At 44.8% G+C, this 20,129-nt stretch overlaps 1 protein-coding gene across 4 annotated transcripts; it reads left to right on the top strand.

Annotated features, from left to right (window-relative positions):
- The first annotated feature begins 1,229 nt into the window (after positions 1 to 1,229).
- On the top strand, positions 1,230 to 19,061 carry LOC145879800 (uncharacterized). 4 transcript variants are annotated; one of them, XM_082976329.1, is made up of 4 exons: positions 1,230 to 1,865; positions 9,093 to 9,335; positions 15,794 to 16,013; positions 17,364 to 19,061. In XM_082976329.1, coding segments are annotated over exons 2-4 (357 nt in total). In that variant the 5' UTR covers positions 1,230 to 1,865; positions 9,093 to 9,200; the 3' UTR covers positions 17,366 to 19,061. The 4 variants fall into 4 exon arrangements, 2 of the variants coding, with proteins under 2 accessions (XP_082832455.1, XP_082832454.1); XM_082976328.1 differs by lacking the exon at positions 1,230 to 1,865 and having other exon boundaries at positions 8,810 to 9,335; XR_014392604.1 differs by lacking the exons at positions 1,230 to 1,865; positions 9,093 to 9,335 and adding an exon at positions 13,449 to 13,673.
- The last annotated feature ends 1,068 nt before the right edge of the window (positions 19,062 to 20,129 follow it).

Genomic DNA, 20,129 nt, shown 5'->3' on the forward strand with positions numbered 1-20,129 from the left:
GGAGGGAGAAAGAAGGAGAGGAGGAGGGAGAGGGAGAGGAGGAGGGAGAGGGAGAGGAGGAGGGAGGAGGAGGAGGGAGAGGGGGAGGAGGAAGAGGAGGAGGAGGAGGGAGAGGAGGGTGAGGAGGAGAAAGCTTGTGTGCTAAGTTATGTGAGTGTGCTCTGTATAATGAGAGAAGCTGAAAGGTGAACAGTGTGAGGGCCCAGGGTGAAGTGAAGCCCTACTTAGTGCAGGAATAATGGAATGAAATCACTGATTTATTCTCACAGTAAACACACCTCTCTGGCAGAGTGGTGTCCTCAGTGTGTGTGTGTGTGTGTGTGTGTGTGTGTGTGTGTGTGTGTGTGTGTGTGTGTGTGTGTGTGTGTGTGTGTGTGTGTGTGTGTGTGTGTGTGCTCTGGTCCTGTTGCTCATCACAGGTAAAGGCTGTCCATCAGCAATCTCCCTTCCCTCACTTCCAACCAGCCTGTAATCCTCCTCCCCCTCCTCTTCCTCCTTCCACCAGCATGTCCCCCACCTCCTCCTCCTCCTTCCACCAGCATGTCCCCCACCTCTTCCTCCTCCTCCTCCTTCTACCAGCCTGTCCTCCTCCTCCTTCGTCCACCAGCCTGTCCTCCTCCTCCTCCCACCAGCCTGTCCTCCTCTTCCTCCTTCCACCAGCCTGTCCCCCTCCTCCTCCTCCTTTAACCAGCCTGTCCCCCTCCTCCTCCTTCCACCAGCCTGTCCCCCTTCTCCTCCTCCTTCCACCAGCATTTCCCCCTCCTCTTCCTCCTTCCCCCAGCCTGTCCCCCTCCTCTTCCCAGCCTGTCCTCCTCCCCCTCATCCCCTCAGCCATATCTCACAGCTGTGTGAGTGTGTGTGTGTGTGTGTGTGTGTGTGTGTGTGTGTGTGTGTGTGTGTGAGTGAGTGAGTGGAGTGAGTGAGTGAGTGAGTGAGTGAGTGAGTGAGTGAGTGAGTGAGTGAGTGAGTGAGTGAGTGAGTGAGTGAGTGAGTGAGTGAGTGAATTATCATTGATGCATTCAACATAGCCTTTACTACTTAGACTATAGGCTTCAAATGTGCTCAGTGTAGAAAACCCCACACGCATAGTCACACCTCTGAACTTTCACCCCTTCTAGACCTCATCCCGAGAGACTTTCTCCACCGGACTTCTGACCTGGGTCATCTGACCATGGTCAGCCAATCAGAGGTCTCTGAACGTTTGCGTGTGTGTTTTGTCTGAAAGCTACTTCAGTTGGTTCCAGAGGTGCAGACAGAGAGACAACAGCTCAGAAGAACTCTGCACTACCTCAACTCACAATAGACCTTTCTAACATGGTCAAGCCTTTCTAAAATGGTCAAGCCTTTCTAACATGGACAAGCCTTTCTAACATGGACAAGCCTTTCTAACATGGTCAAGCCTTTCTAACATGGACAAGCCTTTCTAACATGGACAAGCCTTTCTAACATGGTCAAGCCTTTCTAACATGGACAAGCCTTTCTAACATGGTCAAGCCTTTCTAACATGGACAAGCCTTTCTAACATGGACAAGCCTTTCTAAAATGATCAAGCCTTTCTGACATGGTCAAGCCTTTCTAACATGGACAATCCTTTCTAACATGGACAAGCCTTTCTAACATGGTCAAGCCTTTCTAACATGGTCAAGCCTTTCTAACATGAACTATCCTTTCTAACATGGACAATCCTTTCTAACATGGACAAGCCTTTCTAACATGGACAAGCCTTTCTAACATGGTCAAGCCTTTCTAACATGGTCAAGCCTTTCTAACATGGACAAGACTTTCTAAAATGGACAAGCCTTTCTAACATGGTCAAGCCTTTCTCTGGACACTCCCTAGCTGGTGTTGACTGTGTCTCTAACCATGTAAGTGGACTTATAGCCAGTTATGGTTAATTTGGTGTATGTTTAATCTGAACATGTTATTAGCTCCATGCTACTATGTGACTACATTCTTTTACATGTCTTGTTCCACTATAATATGTTGGTACTTGTTGGTATATGCATGTGTACAAGTCATGATACACATTCTGTATATTTCGCTCTTTGGTTTGGTTACATGCATCTTCAGTATTTACTTAGGCAGTACAGCCTTGGCCCCTTTGTTACCAAAGGACTAAAGATGGCCGCTGTGTTTGTTGTTTTACACACATAATATGGTCGACCGGTGACGTCGCGACGTCCCAGTCACTTCCTGTTATGGTCCCGTGCCCTACCATAATGGCCGACTTGTGGCGCTCTTCTGCACTCAGTACGGACATTCCAATTAAAATTCTGAGTGAGAAGCCCTCCCCAGAGACATTATGACATGAACAAACAAATTAGATGTATTTGAAAAATACACTGAGTAAGTTGTTTTTATTGTTTTGATATTCTAATTGTGTTTCAGCTTTTCAAAGTCCCAGTAGGCCTCTGTCACCTCAACCTCTGGGCTTCGTGGGGTTGAACTGTTTGAATGTTTATGGTGTATTTTGATTGGTTAATGGTTAGGATTTAAAAAGCAGATGTGTATCAGAGTTTTAGAGAGAGAAATCTGTGTTCCAAAGTGAGACATTTCTCAGGCTATATCTGTCACTGACAACATGACAATGTTGTAACATTTACATTTACGTCATTTAGCAGACGCTCTTATCCAGAGCGACTTACAAATTGGTGCATTCACCTTATGATATCCAGTGGAACAACCACTTTACAATAGTACATCTATATATTTCGTTGGGGGGGGTTAGAAGGATTACTTTATCCTATCCCAGGTATTCCTTAAAGAGGTGGGGTTTCAGGTGTCTCCGGAAGGTGGTGATTGACTCCGTTGTCCTGGCGTCATGAGGGAGCTTGTTCCACCATTGGGGTGCCAGAGCAGCGAACAGTTTTGACTGGGCTGAGCGGGAACTGTGCTTCGCAGAGGTAGGGAGGCGAGCAGGCCAGAGGTGGATGAACGCAGTGCCCTTCTTTTGGTGTAGGGACTGGTCAGAGCCTGAAGGTACGGAGGTGCCGTTCCCCTCACAGCTCCGTAGGCAAGCACCATGGTCTTGTAGCAGATGCGAGCTTCAACTGGAAGCCAGTGGCGTGTGCGGAGGAGCAGGGTGACGTGAGAGAACTTGGGAAGGTTGAACACCAGACGGGCTGCGGCGTTCTGGATGAGTTGTAGGGGTTTAATGGCACAGGCAGGGAGCCCCGCCAGCAGCAAGTTGCAGTAATCCAGACGGGAGATGACAAGTGCCTGGATTAGGACCTGCGCCGCTTCCTGTGTAAGGCAGGGTCGTAAGCTGCGAATGTTGTAGAGCATGAACCTACAGGATCAAGTCACCGCCTTGATGTTAGCGGAGAACAACAGGGTGTTGTCCAGGGTCACGCCAAGGCTCTTAGCACTCTGGGAGGAGGACACAATGGAGTTGTCAACTGTGATGGCGAGATCATGGAACGGGCAGTCCTTCCCCGGGAGGAAGAGCAGCTCTGTCTTGCCGAGGTTCAGCTTGAGGTGGTGATCCGTCATCCACACTGATATGTCTGCCAGACATGCAGAGATGAGATTCGACACCTGGTATTCAGAAGGGGGAAAGGAGAAGATGAATTGTGTGTCATCTGCGTAGCAATGATAGGAGAGACCATGTGAGGATAAGACAGAGCCAAGTGACTTGGTGTATAGCGAGAATAGGAGAGGGCCTAGAACTGAGCCCTGGGAGACACCAGTGGTGAGAGCACGTGGTGCGGAGACGGATTCTCGCCACGCCACCTGGTAGGAGCGACCTGTCAGGTTGGACGCAATCCAAGAGTGAGCCGCGCCGGAGATGCCCAACTCGGAGAGGGTGGAGAGGAGGATCTGATGGTTCACAGTATCAAAGGCAGCAGATAGGTCTAGAAGGATGAGAGCAGAGGAGAGAGAGTTAGCTTTAGCAGTGCGGAGAGCCTTCGTGACACAGAGAATAGCAGTCTCAGTTGAATGACCAGTCTTGAAACCTGACTGATTTGGATCAAGAAGGTCATTCTGAGAGAGATAGCAAGAGAGCTGGCCAAGGACGGCACACTCAAGAGTTTTGGAGAGAAAAGAAAGACGGGATACTGGTCTGTAGTTGTTGACATCAGAGGGATTGAGTGTAGGTTTTTTGAGAAGGGGTGCAACTCTCGCTCTCTTGAAGACGGAAGGGACATAGCCAGCGGTCAAGGATGAGTTGATGAGCGAGATGAGGTAGGGGAGAAGGTCTCCGGAAATGGTCTGGAGAAGAGAGGAGGGGATAGGGTCAAGCGGGCAGGTTGTAGGGCGGCCGGCCGTCACAAGTCACAAGATTTCATCTGGAGAGAGGGGAGAAAGAGGTCAAAGCATAGGGTAGGGAAACGTGAGCAGGACCAGCGGTGTCGTTTGACTTAACAAACGAGGATCGAATGTCGTCAACTTTCTTTTCAAAATGGTTGACGAAGTCATCCGCAGAGAGGGAGGAGGGGGTGGGAGGGGGAGGAGGATTCAGGAGGGAGTAGAAGGTGGCAAAGAGCTTCCTAGGGTTAGAGGCAGATGCTTGGAATTTAGAGTGGTAGAAAGTGGCTTTAGCAGCAGAAACAGAGGAAGAAAATGTAGAGAGGAGCGAGTGAAAAGATGCCAGGTCCGCAGGGAGGCTAGTTTTCCTCCATTTCCGCTCGGCTGCCCGGAGCCCTGTTCTGTGAGCTCGCAATGAGTCGTCAAGCCACGGAGCAGGAGGGGAGGACCGAGCCGGCCGGGAGGATAGGGGACATAGAGAGTCAAAGGATGCAGAAAGGGAGGAGAGGAGGGTTGAGGAAGCAGAATCAGGAGATTGGTTGGAGAAGGATTGAGCAGAGGGAAGAGATGATAGGATGGAAGAGGAGAGAGTAGCAGGAGAGAGATTCGAAGGTTGCGACGGCGCAATATCATCTGAGTAGGGGCAGAGTGAGTAGTGTTGGAGGAGAGTGAGAGGGAAAAGGATACAAGGTAGTGGTCGGAGACTTGGAGGGGAGTTGCAGTGAGATTAGTAGAAGAACAGCATCTAGTAAAGATGAGGTCAAGCGTATTGCCTGCCTTGTGAGTAGGGGGGATGGTGAGAGGGTGAGGTCAAAAGAGGAGAGGAGTGGAAATTGGAGGCAGAGAGAAATGAGTCAAAGGAAGACGTAGGGAGATTAACGTCACCCAGAACTGTGAGGGGTGAGCAATCCTCAGGAAAGGAACTTATCAAGGCGTCAAGCTCATTGATGAACTCTCCAAGGGAACCTGGAGGGCGATAAATGATAAGGATGTTAAGCTTGAATGGGCTAGTGACTGTGACAGCATGGAATTCAAATGAGGAGATAGACAGATGGGTCAGGGGAGAAAGAGAGAATGTCCACTTGGGAGAGATGAGGATCCCAGTGCCACCACCCCGCTGACCAGATGCTCTAGGGGTATGCGAGAACACGTGGTCAGACGAGGAGAGAGCAGTAGGAGTAGCAGTGTTTTCTGTGGTAATCAATGTTTCCGTCAGCGCCAAGAAGTCGAGGGACTGGGGGTAGCATAGGCTGAGATGAACTCTGCCTTGTTGGCCGCAGACCGGCAGTTCCAGAGGCTGCCGGAGACCTGGAACTCCACGTGGGTTGTGCGCGCTGGGACCACCACTTTAGAGTGGCAGTGGCCACGCGGTGTGAGGCGTTTGTGTGGCCTGTGCAGAGAGGATTGAACAGGGATAGACAGACACATAGTTGACAGGATACAGGAGAGGCTACACTAATGCAAAGGAGATTGGAATGAAAATGAACTAAACAACTGGGGAAGCGAGAGCGCAGGGAGTCCCTCACTAACCATTCACTGAAACACTCAAATATAACTTTTCCAACTTCCACTTTAGAAATTATAATTGATGTAAACTACAGTGGTTGAATGTTTCCAGGAATAGGCTCAAACTTAGTTTATTCAGCTAGATAACTTGGTACAGTATTCTTCCGTGAAACCCACCCAGTGCACCGTATCCTGTGACGCCGTAGCTAACTAGCATGCTAGCATCCAATAACACACGGTTAACACCAATACTTGGTTACAACAAACTACCAATGGATCATTCGTGTACATGTCTAGTTCCTTTCATAACACAGAAGTAATTAAACATTGGCTAGCTAACACAAAGTCAGTCCTGCTAGCTACACAAGTGGACTACGCGTCTCGAAAGTTTAGAAAGTTAAGCTTACGTTGCAAAAATCTTATTGACTAAAAATGATACAGTACTGCTAGCTGGTAGAGTTGGCTAGCTAGCAATGGTTGCGTTTACCTTTATCTTACCTTTATCTTTGATACAAAGACAACTATGTAGCTAGCTAACATTACACTAATCAAAACGTTCCGTTGTAATGCATTTAGTTTCTACAGTACTGCTAGTTGGTAAAGTTGGCTAGCTAGCAGTGGCTGTGGTGTTGTGGTGTTGACGCCGTTTGGAAAACGGCGCGAACGAACGAATACAGCTGGCTAGCTAACCTTGTTAGTTTCTCAAAGTTAGTTTCTCAAAACTACACCTTAGCTACACCTTTATACTTGATGCGAAGACAACTATGTAGCTAGCTAGCTAACATTACACTAATCAAATCGTTCCGTTGTAATGTAATGTAATGAAATGTAATATTACCCACGGAGCGAATTTTAAGGTTTTGAACTTGAGCTCTCTGCATCTGCAGTTTTACAGTAATGTGCAGAGGAACATTTCTAGGAAGAAAACTTGATGACAAATAGCACAGTGTACAAGAGACCAGAGATGCATTGTACTGAGACAGGCATAGAAGAGACCACACCCACTCAGAGTGATGTCATAAACTATGTTCTTACAAGGAGACACATGATTAGCTGATAATTATAAGGATGGGAATCATTCCGGTAATGTGCTTTAACCTTCCTGGAATGTGCCCCCGCCTTTATTTCATAAGCGATCATATAAGGATGATTACACAACATTTATTGTCCAAGACAAATTTCCACTCTGGGACAAAGAAAATCATATTTCAATGCAATTGTGAGAAGAAAAACATATTTGAAAGCAACAAGTGTTTTTACAGAAAGGATGGTTCCAGCTTTCTGTAGATGTCACGTCCTGACCATAGAGAGCTCTTATTTTCTATGGTAGAGTAGGTCAGGGTGTGACTGGGGGGGGTTATCTAGTTTATTTATTTCTATGTTGTGTTCTAGTTTATTTTTTCTATGTTGGGGTTTTTGTATGATTCCCAATTAGAGGTCATCATTGTCTCTAATTGGGGATCATATTTAAGTAGTTGTTTTTCCCACCTGTGTTTGTGGGATATTGTTTTGAGTAGTGCACGTTGCACCTCTGTAGTCACGGTTTGTTGTTCGTTTTTGTTTTGTTAAGTTTCACTTTCTAATAAAAGATGTGGAACGCTACTCACGCTGCGCCGAGGTCCGTTTCTACAAGCATCCATGACAGTAGATCTCTTTAATTTCTCAACTGTATTGACCTACTGGAGAGTTTTTACAACCAAAGTAATCCTGTCTTTCATGGCTTTGAGATACGGAGCTTACAGAAAGTCAGCCATTAGCAGTGAGTTCATAGGCATATCAACACTATCAACACACACCATTTGCACACACTGTATATAGGCTTTCTTTTTTTTCTATTGCGTTATTGACTGTACATTTGTTTGTTCCATTTGTAACTTTGTGTGCACTGCTTTGCTTTATCTTGGCCAGGTTGCAGTTGTAAATGAGAACTTGTTCTCAACTAGCCTACCTGGTTAAATAAAGGTGAAATAAAAAAATATATTTAAAAAAGAAAACACTCCAGGAATGTACTTTCTTTTCTAGAATGTTGTGTGTCCCTTCTTAATAACAGTTCAGATACAGACATTATGCACACAGTGTAAATCTATACATGTAACAGGACAGTTCAGACAGTGTGTACATAAAGTATACTCTATATACAGTACCTAAACATGTAACAGGGATAGACCTAGTTCAGATACCTCTCTTCTCTTTGCTCTCCCTGAAGCCATGTTGTGTTATCTAGGTCACAGCTCAGTCCGAAACGGGCCTGTTCAGCAGACTGCAACATAAATGTTCAGATAAAAATGCATTTTGTATAAGAGATACTGTATGAAGCTCTGTCCTGTACAACAGCGAACAATTTCATACGTTACATTTCTATCTGAACCAACGTAACCTTTCACACTTCTGAACACACCCCTGGCCTGGTTGGGACATGAGGAGAGACCTCACTGGTGTAGAGAGAGTGGTGGTCTTGTGATCAACAAAGACTGGGTCTGTTCGAAGAACACTGACGTTTTTTTGACGTTGGTTTTCATTCTTAGAAACCAAGGGCTCCAAATGGCTCATCCAATGGGTTAGTCAGGCCTTTTAAATCTCCTCCACCAGTCCTCTCTTCTGCTGTTGAGGGTGGAGATGAGGTTAGTCAGACCTGGCTCCTGTTCATTATGCCACACAATAGAAATTGTCAAAATGTTTAGCAATGAAGAAAAAAAAAGTATAATGTTTTATTGGACCATGTAGTCCCTCCATGTTTCAGTCTATTTTCTTCTGTTTGGTGACTAATGAACACAATCCCAGTGATGACTTACCCCCTTCTCCTAGTCTGTGTCATCACAGTTAGTCATGGGGCTCTGATAGATACGGTGTCAGCGTTGCAGTATGGAGTTCTTATCAGTTAGGTTGACTCTGTGGAGGGGCGCCTTAACGGACATTCCACTAGGTCAAAGTATGACATGCTGTTAGCACAGAGCAGCTAATTCAATTATATCAATAGAAGCAGATACATAAGCAAAGAAGAGGCCCGAACTTTGATCTACTGACTCAAGTTGTTATGTAGTCAAGCTCACTTCCAAGAAGGCATAGTCCAGCCAGCAGAAGAGGAGGAAGTCGGATGTGGTTGAGAAAGTCATCTGACCAAGTGTCTTGGAACTGCAGCTCAGTGCACATTGGGGACTGAGCTGCAGTTGAATAACTTTGGGCAGAAACAGAAGGGATCTTTTATTTGTCTCATCATAAGTATTATTTTTTCCTCACTAAAGTTAGTGACTATTTCTCTCTCTATCTGTGTATGTGTGAAGCCTGACCAATGGGGTTGCTTTCCTCCAAGCTGTGTGATCACTGTCCACAATGTGCAGAGTCCTGCCAGGTGGCTGCAGGGTCCAGGGAGAGGTGCCTGTGTGAGTGTCACAGCTGGGAGTTCTGCCCTGACCGCTGCTGTGACCTGACCTGCCAGGTGTGTCTGGATGGCTGCTTCACCTGCTGCTCAGCAGACTGTAGCTACACCTTCTTTACTCTCTGCCTCGGCCTCGCACAGAACTGCACCGCCGTCTTCAAAACAGACCGACAACAACCTGGGACCTCAGAGGCTCAATGTGAATGTGAGTAGCAATTCATTCACTTGTTCAAACATTTGTTTGTTTGCTTTTTCCTTCCTTCCTACAGTATATGGTTTGTGTTGTAGATGGCATGCTGGATTCAGACATGCATTTATCTAAACAGATTCACTGCAACTACTATTATAGATACTACAACCAGGACCAGACTAATTAACAGCTCTACTAACAGATTCAGTACTATAGAGACTACAACCAGGACCAGACTAATGAACAGCTCTACTAACAGATTCACTACTATAGAGTCTATAACCAGGACCAGACTAATGAACAGCTCTACTAACAGGATCATTACTACAGAGACTAGAACCAGGACCAGACTAACGAACAGCTAACAGATTCACTACTATAGAGACTACAACCAGGACCAGACTAATGAACAGCTCTACTAACAGATTCACTACTATAGAGTCTATAACCAGGACCAGACTAATGAACAGCTCTACTAACAGATTCACTACTATAGAGACTAGAACCAGGACCAGACTAATGAACAGCTCTACTAACAGATTCACTACTATAGAGACTATAACCAGGACCAGAGTAATGAACAGCTATACTAACAGGTTCACTACTATAGAGTCTATAACCAGGACCAGACTAATGAACAGCTCTACTAACAGATTCACTACTATAGAGACTAGAACCAGGACCAGACTAATGAACAGCTCTACTAACAGATTCACTACTATAGATACTACAACCAGGACCAGACTAATGAACAGCTAACAGATTCACTACTATAGAGACTACAACCAGGACCAGACTAATGAACAGCTCTACTAACAGGTTCACTACTATAGAGACTAGAACCAGGACCAGACTAATGAACAGCTCTACTAACAGATTCACTACTATAGAGACTAGAACCAGGACCAGACTAATGAACAGCTCTACTAACAGATTCACTACTATAGAGACTAGAACCAGGACCAGACTAATGAACAGCTCTACTAACAGATTCACTACTATAGAGACTATAACCAGGACCAGACTAATGAACAGCTCTACTAACAGATTCACTACTATAGAGACTAGAACCAGGACCAGACTAATGAACAGCTCTACTAACAGATTCACTACTATAGAGACTAGAACCAGGACCAGACTAATGAACAGCTCTACTAACAGATTCACTACTATAGAGACTAGAATCAGGACCAGACTAATGAACAGCTCTACTAACAGATTCACTACTATAGAGACTAGAACCAGGACCAGACTAATGAACAGCTCTACTAACAGATTCACTACTATAGAGACTAGAACCAGGACCAGACTAATGAACAGCTCTACTAACAGATTCACTACTATAGAGACTAGAACCAGGACCAGACTAATGAACAGCTCTACTAACAGATTCACTACTATAGAGACTATAACCAGGACCAGACTAATGAACAGCTAACAGATTCACTACTATAGAGACTATAACCAGGACCAGACTAATGAACAGCTAACAGATTCACTACTATAGAGACTACAACCAGGACCAGACTAATGAACAGCTCTACTAACAGATTCACTACTATAGAGACTACAACCAGGACCAGACTAATGAACAGCTCTACTAACATATTCACTACTATAGAGACTAGAACCAGGACCAGACAAATGAACAGCTAACAGATTCACTACTATAGAGACTAGAACCAGGACCAGACTAATGAACAGCTCTACTAACAGATTCACTACTATAGAGACTAGAACCAGGACCAGACAAATGAACAGCTAACAGATTCACTACTATAGAGACTAGAACCAGGACCAGACTAATGAACAGCTCTACTAACAGATTCACTACTATAGAGACTAGAACCAGGACCAGACTAATGAACAGCTCTACTAACAGATTCACTACTATAGAGACTGTAACCAGGACCAGACTAATGAACAGCTCTACTGAGCAGCTGCAATAGCGCTGATGATCTTTTTGCATGTATTTATTTTCTACAGTATTTATTTATATGTTGTTGTAATTCAGAGATAAAAAAATCAAGCCTTTTCTGTTACAGCAGTGTTGCATAAAATGCGTATTGGAGAAATTAAGAATTTTGCTTATATCAAGATAATATACACTACCGGTCAAAAGTTTTAGAACATCTATTCATTCAAGGGTTTTTCTTAATTTTTTTAAAGATTTTCTACATTGTAGAATTTTAGTGAAGACATCAAACTATGAAATAACCCATATGGAATCATGTAGTAACCAAAAAAGTGTTAAACAAATCAAAATATCATTTATATTTAAGATTTTTAAAATAGCCACCCTTTGCCTTGATGACATCTCAACCAAATTGAGATGGTTTGGGATGAGTCGGAGAGCAGAGTGAAGGAAAAGCAGTCAACAAGTGCTTAGCATATGTGGGAACTCCTTCATGACTGTTGGAAAAGCATTCCAGGTGAAGCTGGTTGAGAGAATGCCAAGAGTGTGCAAAGCTGTCATCAAGGCAAAGGGTAGCTATTTGAAGAATCTCAAATACAAAATATTTGTGTTTAACACTTTTTTGGTTGCTTCATGATTCCATATGTGTTATTTCATAATTGTTATATCTTCACTAATATTCTACAATGTAGAAAAGGGTAAAAATAAAACAAAACCCTTGAATGAGTAGGTGTTCTAAAGCTTTTGACCGGTAGTGTACATATATATAAGGCAAGATTGTCTTATTTAATTGGCATTTATCATTGAGAAAATGTTCATAGTGCAAAGTACAGCTTTTTTGCCCCATTAATTGGAATGATATCAAATGACTGCTGAATGAATGAAGCTATCTATCACGTGTTTTGGGATAGTCGTGCAGCGACAGACCTGGGTTCAAATACTATTCAAAATCATTTCAAATTCGTAATCTGTGCCTGATCAAGCCTGGCTGGCTTAATTAACCAATAGAATAGTCTCTAAATTACAAACCCCACCAATCTGGCCACACGGAAGAAAAATTCAAAGATTTGGAAGATTTTAAATATTATTAGAACCCAGGTCTGAGTAGTATGTAACTAAATAAATAATAACTCCACTTCTAAGAGAGTTTGAGTTCTGTTTCATGTCCTCTAATCTGGGTTGACCCCTACACAATCTGCATGGCCAAGCCTTTGTGATGCTGTGGCTTCACTCCAGATTCGTCCATTGTTAACATCCAACTGCATTCCACTGATAAGATACCATATATGTCAATAAGAGACTGACTACCATAAGGCAGCTCCGGCAAATGCCAGATGGGCTGGTTCATCTTAAACCCAGCAAGCCTGTCGAAATCGTGTTTAACGCAGAACGATCATTATTTGGCCAACAATGAGGGCCTTAAGGAAAACAAATGGGCCGGTGTTTTAGAAATGCCAGATGCCTCGTCCCAGTCCGTCCCTGATGCCACTGCATTCCAGTAATATGATAGAGTAACAGCAGGCCTATCTGGCCCAGATCCCTCCTCTAAGCCCTGTGATCCCCAAGACACACTGACAATAATGACTAAAACCTTGTCTCTTCCTTGTATTCATTTATCAATAGCAGCCAGTCACAGATGGCCAAATGAGTTGTGCAGCTAGCACATTGTACTGTGGCTCAGCCAGCGAACTAGACAAGACAATGACACTTCACTAAGAGGCACCAGGAGTGTATTAAGTGCAGTGAAACATTCTGAATGTTGCAGAAATGTAGCTATAGAGCCAGCTGACACGATTCCCTATTCTACATGATAAAACTATCATTCTACTCAACACATTTCTATCTGAACGTGCTAGACCGTTGCACTGTCCTGAACAGACCCCAGGTTTCCATCTCTGACATTAGGCCTCCTCACCCTTTGTCCCAAATGGCACCCGCTACTCTAGTCTACTTTGGCAGTGCTTAGTCAGGCAGCCTAATTCTGATATTTTTTTCCACTAATTGGTCTTTTGACCAATCACATCAGATCTTTTTAAATCAGATCTTTTTTCAGCGCTGATCTGATTGGTCAAAAGACCAATCTGTGAAAAAAAATGTGTAAACACAGCCATCGTAGGGAATAGGATGTCATTTGGGACGTAGCCCTGGTGTAGGAAATTCCACCCACTCCAGTGGCATATTTCCCTCAACCCAATCCTGTTCCTCCCCCAGTGGTGCAGCCTGACCTTAAATACACTCACCTGAAGGCAATCGGTGGTGCAGCCTGACCTTAAATACACTCACCTGAAGGCAATCGGTGGTGCAGACTGGCCTTAAATACACTCACCTGAAGGCAAATATTTATGCATGTCAACATTCCAACTGCAACTAGCCATGGAAGTTTAGAAGACAGCTGTGGCTTTCCAAGTTGGGAATTGAGGAAGTATCGCTAAGTAAAGGTTGGTAGAAAATGTCCTGCTTACCCTTAACACTACCATCATCTGAACGGCTATCTGGAAGCTGGAACAGCTAGTAATGTTGATGAGCCATTGATTTATTACCTATCCCTTTAAACTGTACTCCAGATCATCCTCTGGGCTACCACAACTGTGGCCAATTGTGCGCCGCGGCTGGTTGTAATACAGCCTGGAATCGAACCAGGGTCTGTACTGACACCTCCAGCACTGAGATGCAGTGCCTTAGACCGCTGCACCACTTGGGAGCCAACCTTCTATACCAGGGGAAGACAACCCTGTTCCTGGAGTGCCACAGGTACTGCAGGATGTTGTTCCAGTTAGGTACCACACCTGACCAACTGAGCTAATTGATCAGTTCAGTGATTGACTAAATTCAACACACCTGGTCTTCTAGGTCAGTTGAACCAAAAACATGAAGTGCCTGCGGTGCACCAGGACCGTTCTAGACTGTCCTTTAGCACCTCTGCCCTGTTCTAGACTGTCCATTAGCAGCCCTGCCCTGTTCTAGACTGTCCTTTAGCAGCCCTGTTCTAGACTGTCCTTTAGCAGCCCTGTTCTAGACTGTCCTTTAGCAGCCCTGTTCTAGACTGTCCTTTAGCAGCCCTGTTCTAGACTGTCCTTTAGCAGCCCTGTTCTAGACTGTCCTTTAGCAGCTCTGTTCTAGACTGTCCTTTAGCAGCATGCCTTCCAGTTTTTCCACCAGGTGTTCATCAGTGCCACCAGTCCCTCAACCTCAGTGACAGCAGCTTATAAACCACTCACTGACCTTGGTGTCAAATGTGAAATATTTGCTGCTGTGAATCACTGGTGGCCATTTAAATGAAGGAAGGTGGGCTCATAGTATTGGTTGATTCCAGCCATAATTATGAGCTCTCCTTCCCTCACCAGCCTCTAACTGAATAAAACTGGTATGTGTTATTGGGCGGTGCGCTTGGCTGGGACTAAGAAGAAAAACCTGAATACACACCCATCCTGTCTGGCATCTACCTCTGAGAGGTATTACCTCAGCTAAGACTCTGTCAAGAGACGCTTCAGGAAGGACGATTATCCACGCCACAACAAGAGCTGCTCTGGGAATAAGACAATATTTAGAAAACAAACTATAGTTTAAGAGAAAGTTAGAAGTAGTTGTTTTTTTATATAAAGGAGTGGGAGTTGAAGCTGTGAAAGGTAAACGTTGAAATAACAATACTATACAATACTCTTGTTTTAATTTTAGCTGCTTAGTTTTTTCTTTAATTAACAATGTCACTGTGCCTCAGCCTTGTACAGTTCTGCACCACAGTCTACAAGAGTATTTTTAATTATATGAAGCACCTTGGTCCTCATTGTTTTTGACTATTTAACCCTTTTACTAAAGTGCACCTTCCCTCTACAAAAATCTGTTGTATCCTTAGCAACACTTCCTTCCTCTTCTACTAACTTCTCTCCCCACCTATGTTCAAGGCAACAAAATATGTCGTAAATGGTACTTTACAGCTGTGATTTTAAACAGCACAGGCAGCCAATCGGGATGTTTACCACATTTATTTAAAGTAGAAAGTTCTCTGGTGGCTTCAGCTCCTAATTCCAGAAACTGTGCCCTAGTTTTAGATATAAACAGGTCTTTGATGAAAGGATGACTGTGTAGCTAGATCTAGCAGCAAATCAGAACTGCTAATCATATTACAATGAACTTATATCTACCATGGTAAGTGACTCCATCATAGTGTGCTGAATAAGGGTTAGTATAGGGCTCAATTCCAGTGAGGTGAATTCTGTTGGTTGTGGTGCTGAGTATGTGGGTGTGTCTTTGGTGTGGTTTAGTCCATGTCTTTAGGTAGAGGGTCCCTCTGTGATGTCACTAGATGTGGTTTAGTCCATGTCTTCAGGTAGAGGGTCCCTCTGTGATGTCACTAGACGTGTCAGGGATCACAATAATACAGCTTTGTTATTCAAAGGATGTAACACCTTTTGGATAGGATAATGACTATTTATTGATTGATTTACTGATGAATTGCGACTCTTCCCCCACACACACAGGGAGCAGGCAGCTGAGACATTGGCTGATCACTAATTTGATATAAACAAATTTATGGACACTTTTCCCTCCTCTCTTTCAGCGGTTACCAGACAGCCAGACGGACAGCCAGACAGACATGGGCTGCTGCTTCAGCGGGTCTGAGGGGGACGGAGAGGGGGACATGAAGCACGGGGGGGACAGCGGCTGTAAGACGTGCTGTCTGAAGACCAGGAACTGCGTGATGAGTGGAGAGTGTGGACGGGCTCTTCAGATTGCCAACGTCTGTGCCATGTGTGGAATGTGCATCCGCATGTTTGTCTGTAAGTATTTCAGAGCTGACAACCTCAGGGGTAATAAGGATGCCAAAACACAAGCTGTGTCCCAGTGTCCACACTAGGATAATACCTGGCCATGCGTTCTGAACGCCAGCAGTGTCCACACTAGGATAATATCTGGCCATGTGTTCTGAACACCAGCTGTGTCCCAGTGTCCACACTAGGATAATATCTGGCCATGTGTTCTGAACACCAGCTGTGTCCCAGTGTCCACACTAGGATAATACCTGGCCATGCGTTCTGAACACCAGCAGTGTCCACACTAGGATAATACCTGGCCATGCATTCTGAACACCAGCTCTGTCCCAGTGTCCACACTAGGATAATACCTGGCCATGCGTTCTGAACGCCAGCAGTGTCCACACTAGGATAATATCTGGCCTTGTGTTCTGAACACCAGCTGTGTCCCAGTGTCCACACTAGGATAATATCTGGCCATGTGTTCTGAACACCAGCTGTGTCCCAGTGTCCACACTAGGATAATACCTGGCCATGCGTTCTGAACACCAGCAGTGTCCACACTAGGATAATACCTGGCCATGCATTCTGAACACCAGCTGTGTCCCAGTGTCCACACTAGGATAATACCTGGCCATGCATTCTGAACACCAGCTCTGTCCCAGTGTCCACACTAGGATAATACCTGGCCATGCATTCTGAACACCAGCTCTGTCCCAGTGTCCACACTAGGATAATACCTGGCCATGTGTTCTGAACACCAGCTGTGTCCCAGTGTCCACACTAGGATAATACCTGGCCATGCATTCTGAACACCAGCTGTGTCCCAGTGTCCACACTAGGATAATACCTGGCCTTGTGTTCTGAACACCAGCTGTGTCCCAGTGTCCACACTAGGATAATACCTGGCCATGTGTTCTGAACACCAGCTGTGTCCCAGTGTCCACACTAGGATAATACCTGGCCATGCATTCTGAACACCAGCTCTGTCCCAGTGTCCACACTAGGATAATACCTGGCCATGCATTCTGAACACCAGCAGTGTCCACACTAGGATAATACCTGGCCATGCGTTCTAAAAGGTATGCTAGTATGAACATTGGAACATATCGTCTGTTTTATACTGTATGTTAATGCGTCATCGAAGACAGAATTAGTAATTTCATGTTATGATATTAGAGCAAATTGACACAAGTTGGCACTAAGCAGACAGGTATACAATGTTTCATGGCATACTATAACGCATTAATCAACATTAATGAATAAAGACTAAATGTGTAATGTAAATGATGTAATCAACATTCCTAACACAGTGAAGTAGTAATCAGTGTATCAGGGACAGAACTCATTGTCCTCCATACCTCCTCTCTCTCACAGAGCTGCGACTCCATGAGGTCAGACCTGCTCTCATTCCCATGGTAGCTGTACAGAGAGCTGTGAACAATAGGACTGGTATGCCACTCTCCCATGGGTGGATCACCTGGGATCCAGCCATGTTACAAAAAACAGACACACCCTGGACCCACCCTGTGCCTTAGAGCCAATAGAATCAGCACCCTGGACCCGCCCTGTGCCTTAGAGCCAATAGAATCAGCACCCTGGAGCCAAGCAGGAAGGCATGTGAAGCATATCCTGTAATTCACGTCCTTGTGCAATAATACTTGTTTTCCTTTTCTGTTGTAAAACATCTTGAAACAGTGTGCCCTAATGAACATGACCCTGTCCTGCTGCTGTTTATGCAGAGCTCCAGCTGGAGAGGGAACAGGCAGTAGGCTAGGCCCAACAGGCAGTATGTATGCACAAACACGAACACATTGTTCAAGCCACCAAGTGGCCTTTTGAGAACTGGAAGATCACGCAGGGAGTAGGTGGAAACATATTCATACCGGCGAAGAGACTGTACCACCGGGACATTCGGCTGTGAGGGGAAATGATGTTTGTTGTGGAGAGAGGAGGGGGACCGATACGGGGGGCAGAAAGGGATGAGAGCGGAGCTAGAGACAACATTCTTTTTCATGCCAAATTCTCAATAAAACGGTGCTTACAGGATGACACCAGAATGTACCAGGTATAAAATCTGATAATCCTTATTGTAACATAGTGGTTTGGATGGAAAAGGGTTCATAGCCTGTGTCCCAGATGGCACCCTATTCCCTTCATAGTGCACTACTGATAAGAGGAGGAAACTACAAGATGAACTGACCATGCTGAAACAAACCAGTCACAGTGGTAGGATGTCCGCGTCCTCAGAAAATCATTCCATCTCTCTGAGTGTCCCAGATGGCAGTCTATTCCCTTCATAGTGCACTACTTCTGACCAGGGGGCATAGGGTCCATAGGGAATAGGGTGCCAGGCAGGTTGTGAGGATAGACTATACAGCCTCTCTCTCTCCTGTATATACAGTATGGCGCTCTCTCTCTCTCCTGTATATACAGTATGGCTCTCTCTCTCTCTCTCTCTCTCTCCTGTATATACAGTACGGCGCTCTCTCTCTCTCTTCATCGTTCTCCTTAAGTATCTAAAAACCAAGTGTGTTGAGTCCGATACAGAACTGTGCCATTCATAGACTGGACTACAGTACCATGTTGACCTATTCTTCACTGCTGAGGTGAACCTTCCCTCTTCCAAACTTTGTCTTTTATCTGCAGAAAGTATTTTTCAGCAATGCTCTTGTGCTCTTTGACAGTCCAATACGTTAGAAAAGAGATGTTATTTTTTTATGATTCATCAGTTTTTTGTAGGGTGTTTTTATATTGTGTTTTGGGGGTGAATTGTCTTCATGATGGCTATTGGGATGATCATTTATTGTGCTCACAAATTATTTTCTATACTGTAGGTGTCGTAGCTGGGGGAGAAACTATCGGTACGGTTCATTTTGCGTCCCCAATGGCACCCTATTCCCTATGCAGTGCACTACTTTAGACCAGAGCCCTATGCATCCTGGCCTAAAGTTGTACACTATATAGATAGTCGGATGCCATTTGGGACACAGTACTTTGTTGTAGTGATGACTACACACCATTTCTATGTTCACATTGTGTATTGTATTAATTAATAAAGAACTACCAAGTGTACCGCCTGGTGACATAGTGTTTTCTGTCCCTCCCCAAAAATATTTTCTGTTGCCAATTGAAGCAGTTTCCTAAATCAAAGACCAGTCCTTCACGAAAGGAACAAACTGTAGCTTGTTGTCTGAGCTCTCACGGGGGAACATTTCCAGAAGGACGTACTCCCACACAGCAGGCAGGATATGGGCACACACACACACACACAATGAAATAACATCAGGAGGTGCCCCTTTGACCGAAGACCAGTCCTTACAACTTCCAATGAAGAAGAACACAATGGAAGATGTACTGATTTATATTTTATTAACCTCGCTATCTTTCTCGGTTATCTCTCCTTGACTGAATGCATTCCTCTCTCCTCTACTGCACTGTGATTCTCTTATGTACAGCGGGTGGGTCTGGAAAGAGACGGGGAGCAAGAGAGAAATCGTTATTTAGTAGGTATGGTGCTGTCAATCATACTGTAGGTTACAGCACCAGCCCGGTCTCATCTCTCCCACCTAATATACAGGTGGTGTACCATTCTCATGACTCCCACCTAATATACAGGTGGTGTACCGTTCTCATGACTCCCACCTAATATACAGGTGGTGTACCGTTCTCATGACTCCCACCTAATATACAGGTGGTGTACCGTTCTCATCTCTCCCACCTAATATACAGGTGGTGTACCGTTCTCATGACTCCCACCTAATATACAGGTGGTGAACCGTTCTCATGACTCCCACCTAATATACAGGTGGTGAACCGTTCTCATGACTCCCACCTAATATACAGGTGGTGTACCGTTCTCATCTCTCCCACCTAATATACAGGTGGTGTACCGTTCTCATGACTCCCACCTAATATACAGGTGGTGTACAGTTCTCATCTCTCCCACCTAATATACAGGTGGTGTACAGTTCTCATCTCTCCCACCTAATATACAGGTGGTGTACAGTTCTCATCTCTCCCACCTAATATACAGGTGGTGTACCGTTCTCATCTCTCCCACCTAATATACAGGTGGTGTACCGTTCTCATGACTCCCACCTAATATACAGGTGGTGTACCGTTCTCATGACTCCCACCTAA

Source organism: Salmo salar, chromosome 06 (assembly GCF_965601325.2).
Source record: "Salmo salar chromosome 06, fSalSal1, whole genome shotgun sequence".
Taxonomy (NCBI): Eukaryota; Metazoa; Chordata; class Actinopteri; order Salmoniformes; family Salmonidae; genus Salmo; species Salmo salar.

Coding starts and splice junctions, on each gene's coding strand:
- LOC145879800 (XM_082976329.1), top strand. CDS start 9,201: ATGGCTGCTTCACCTGCTGCTCAGCAGACTGTAGCTACACCTTCTTTA. Junction 9,336..15,793: donor CTCAGAGGCTCAATGTGAAT/GTGAGTAGCAAT, acceptor CCTCTCTTTCAG/CGGTTACCAGACAGCCAGAC.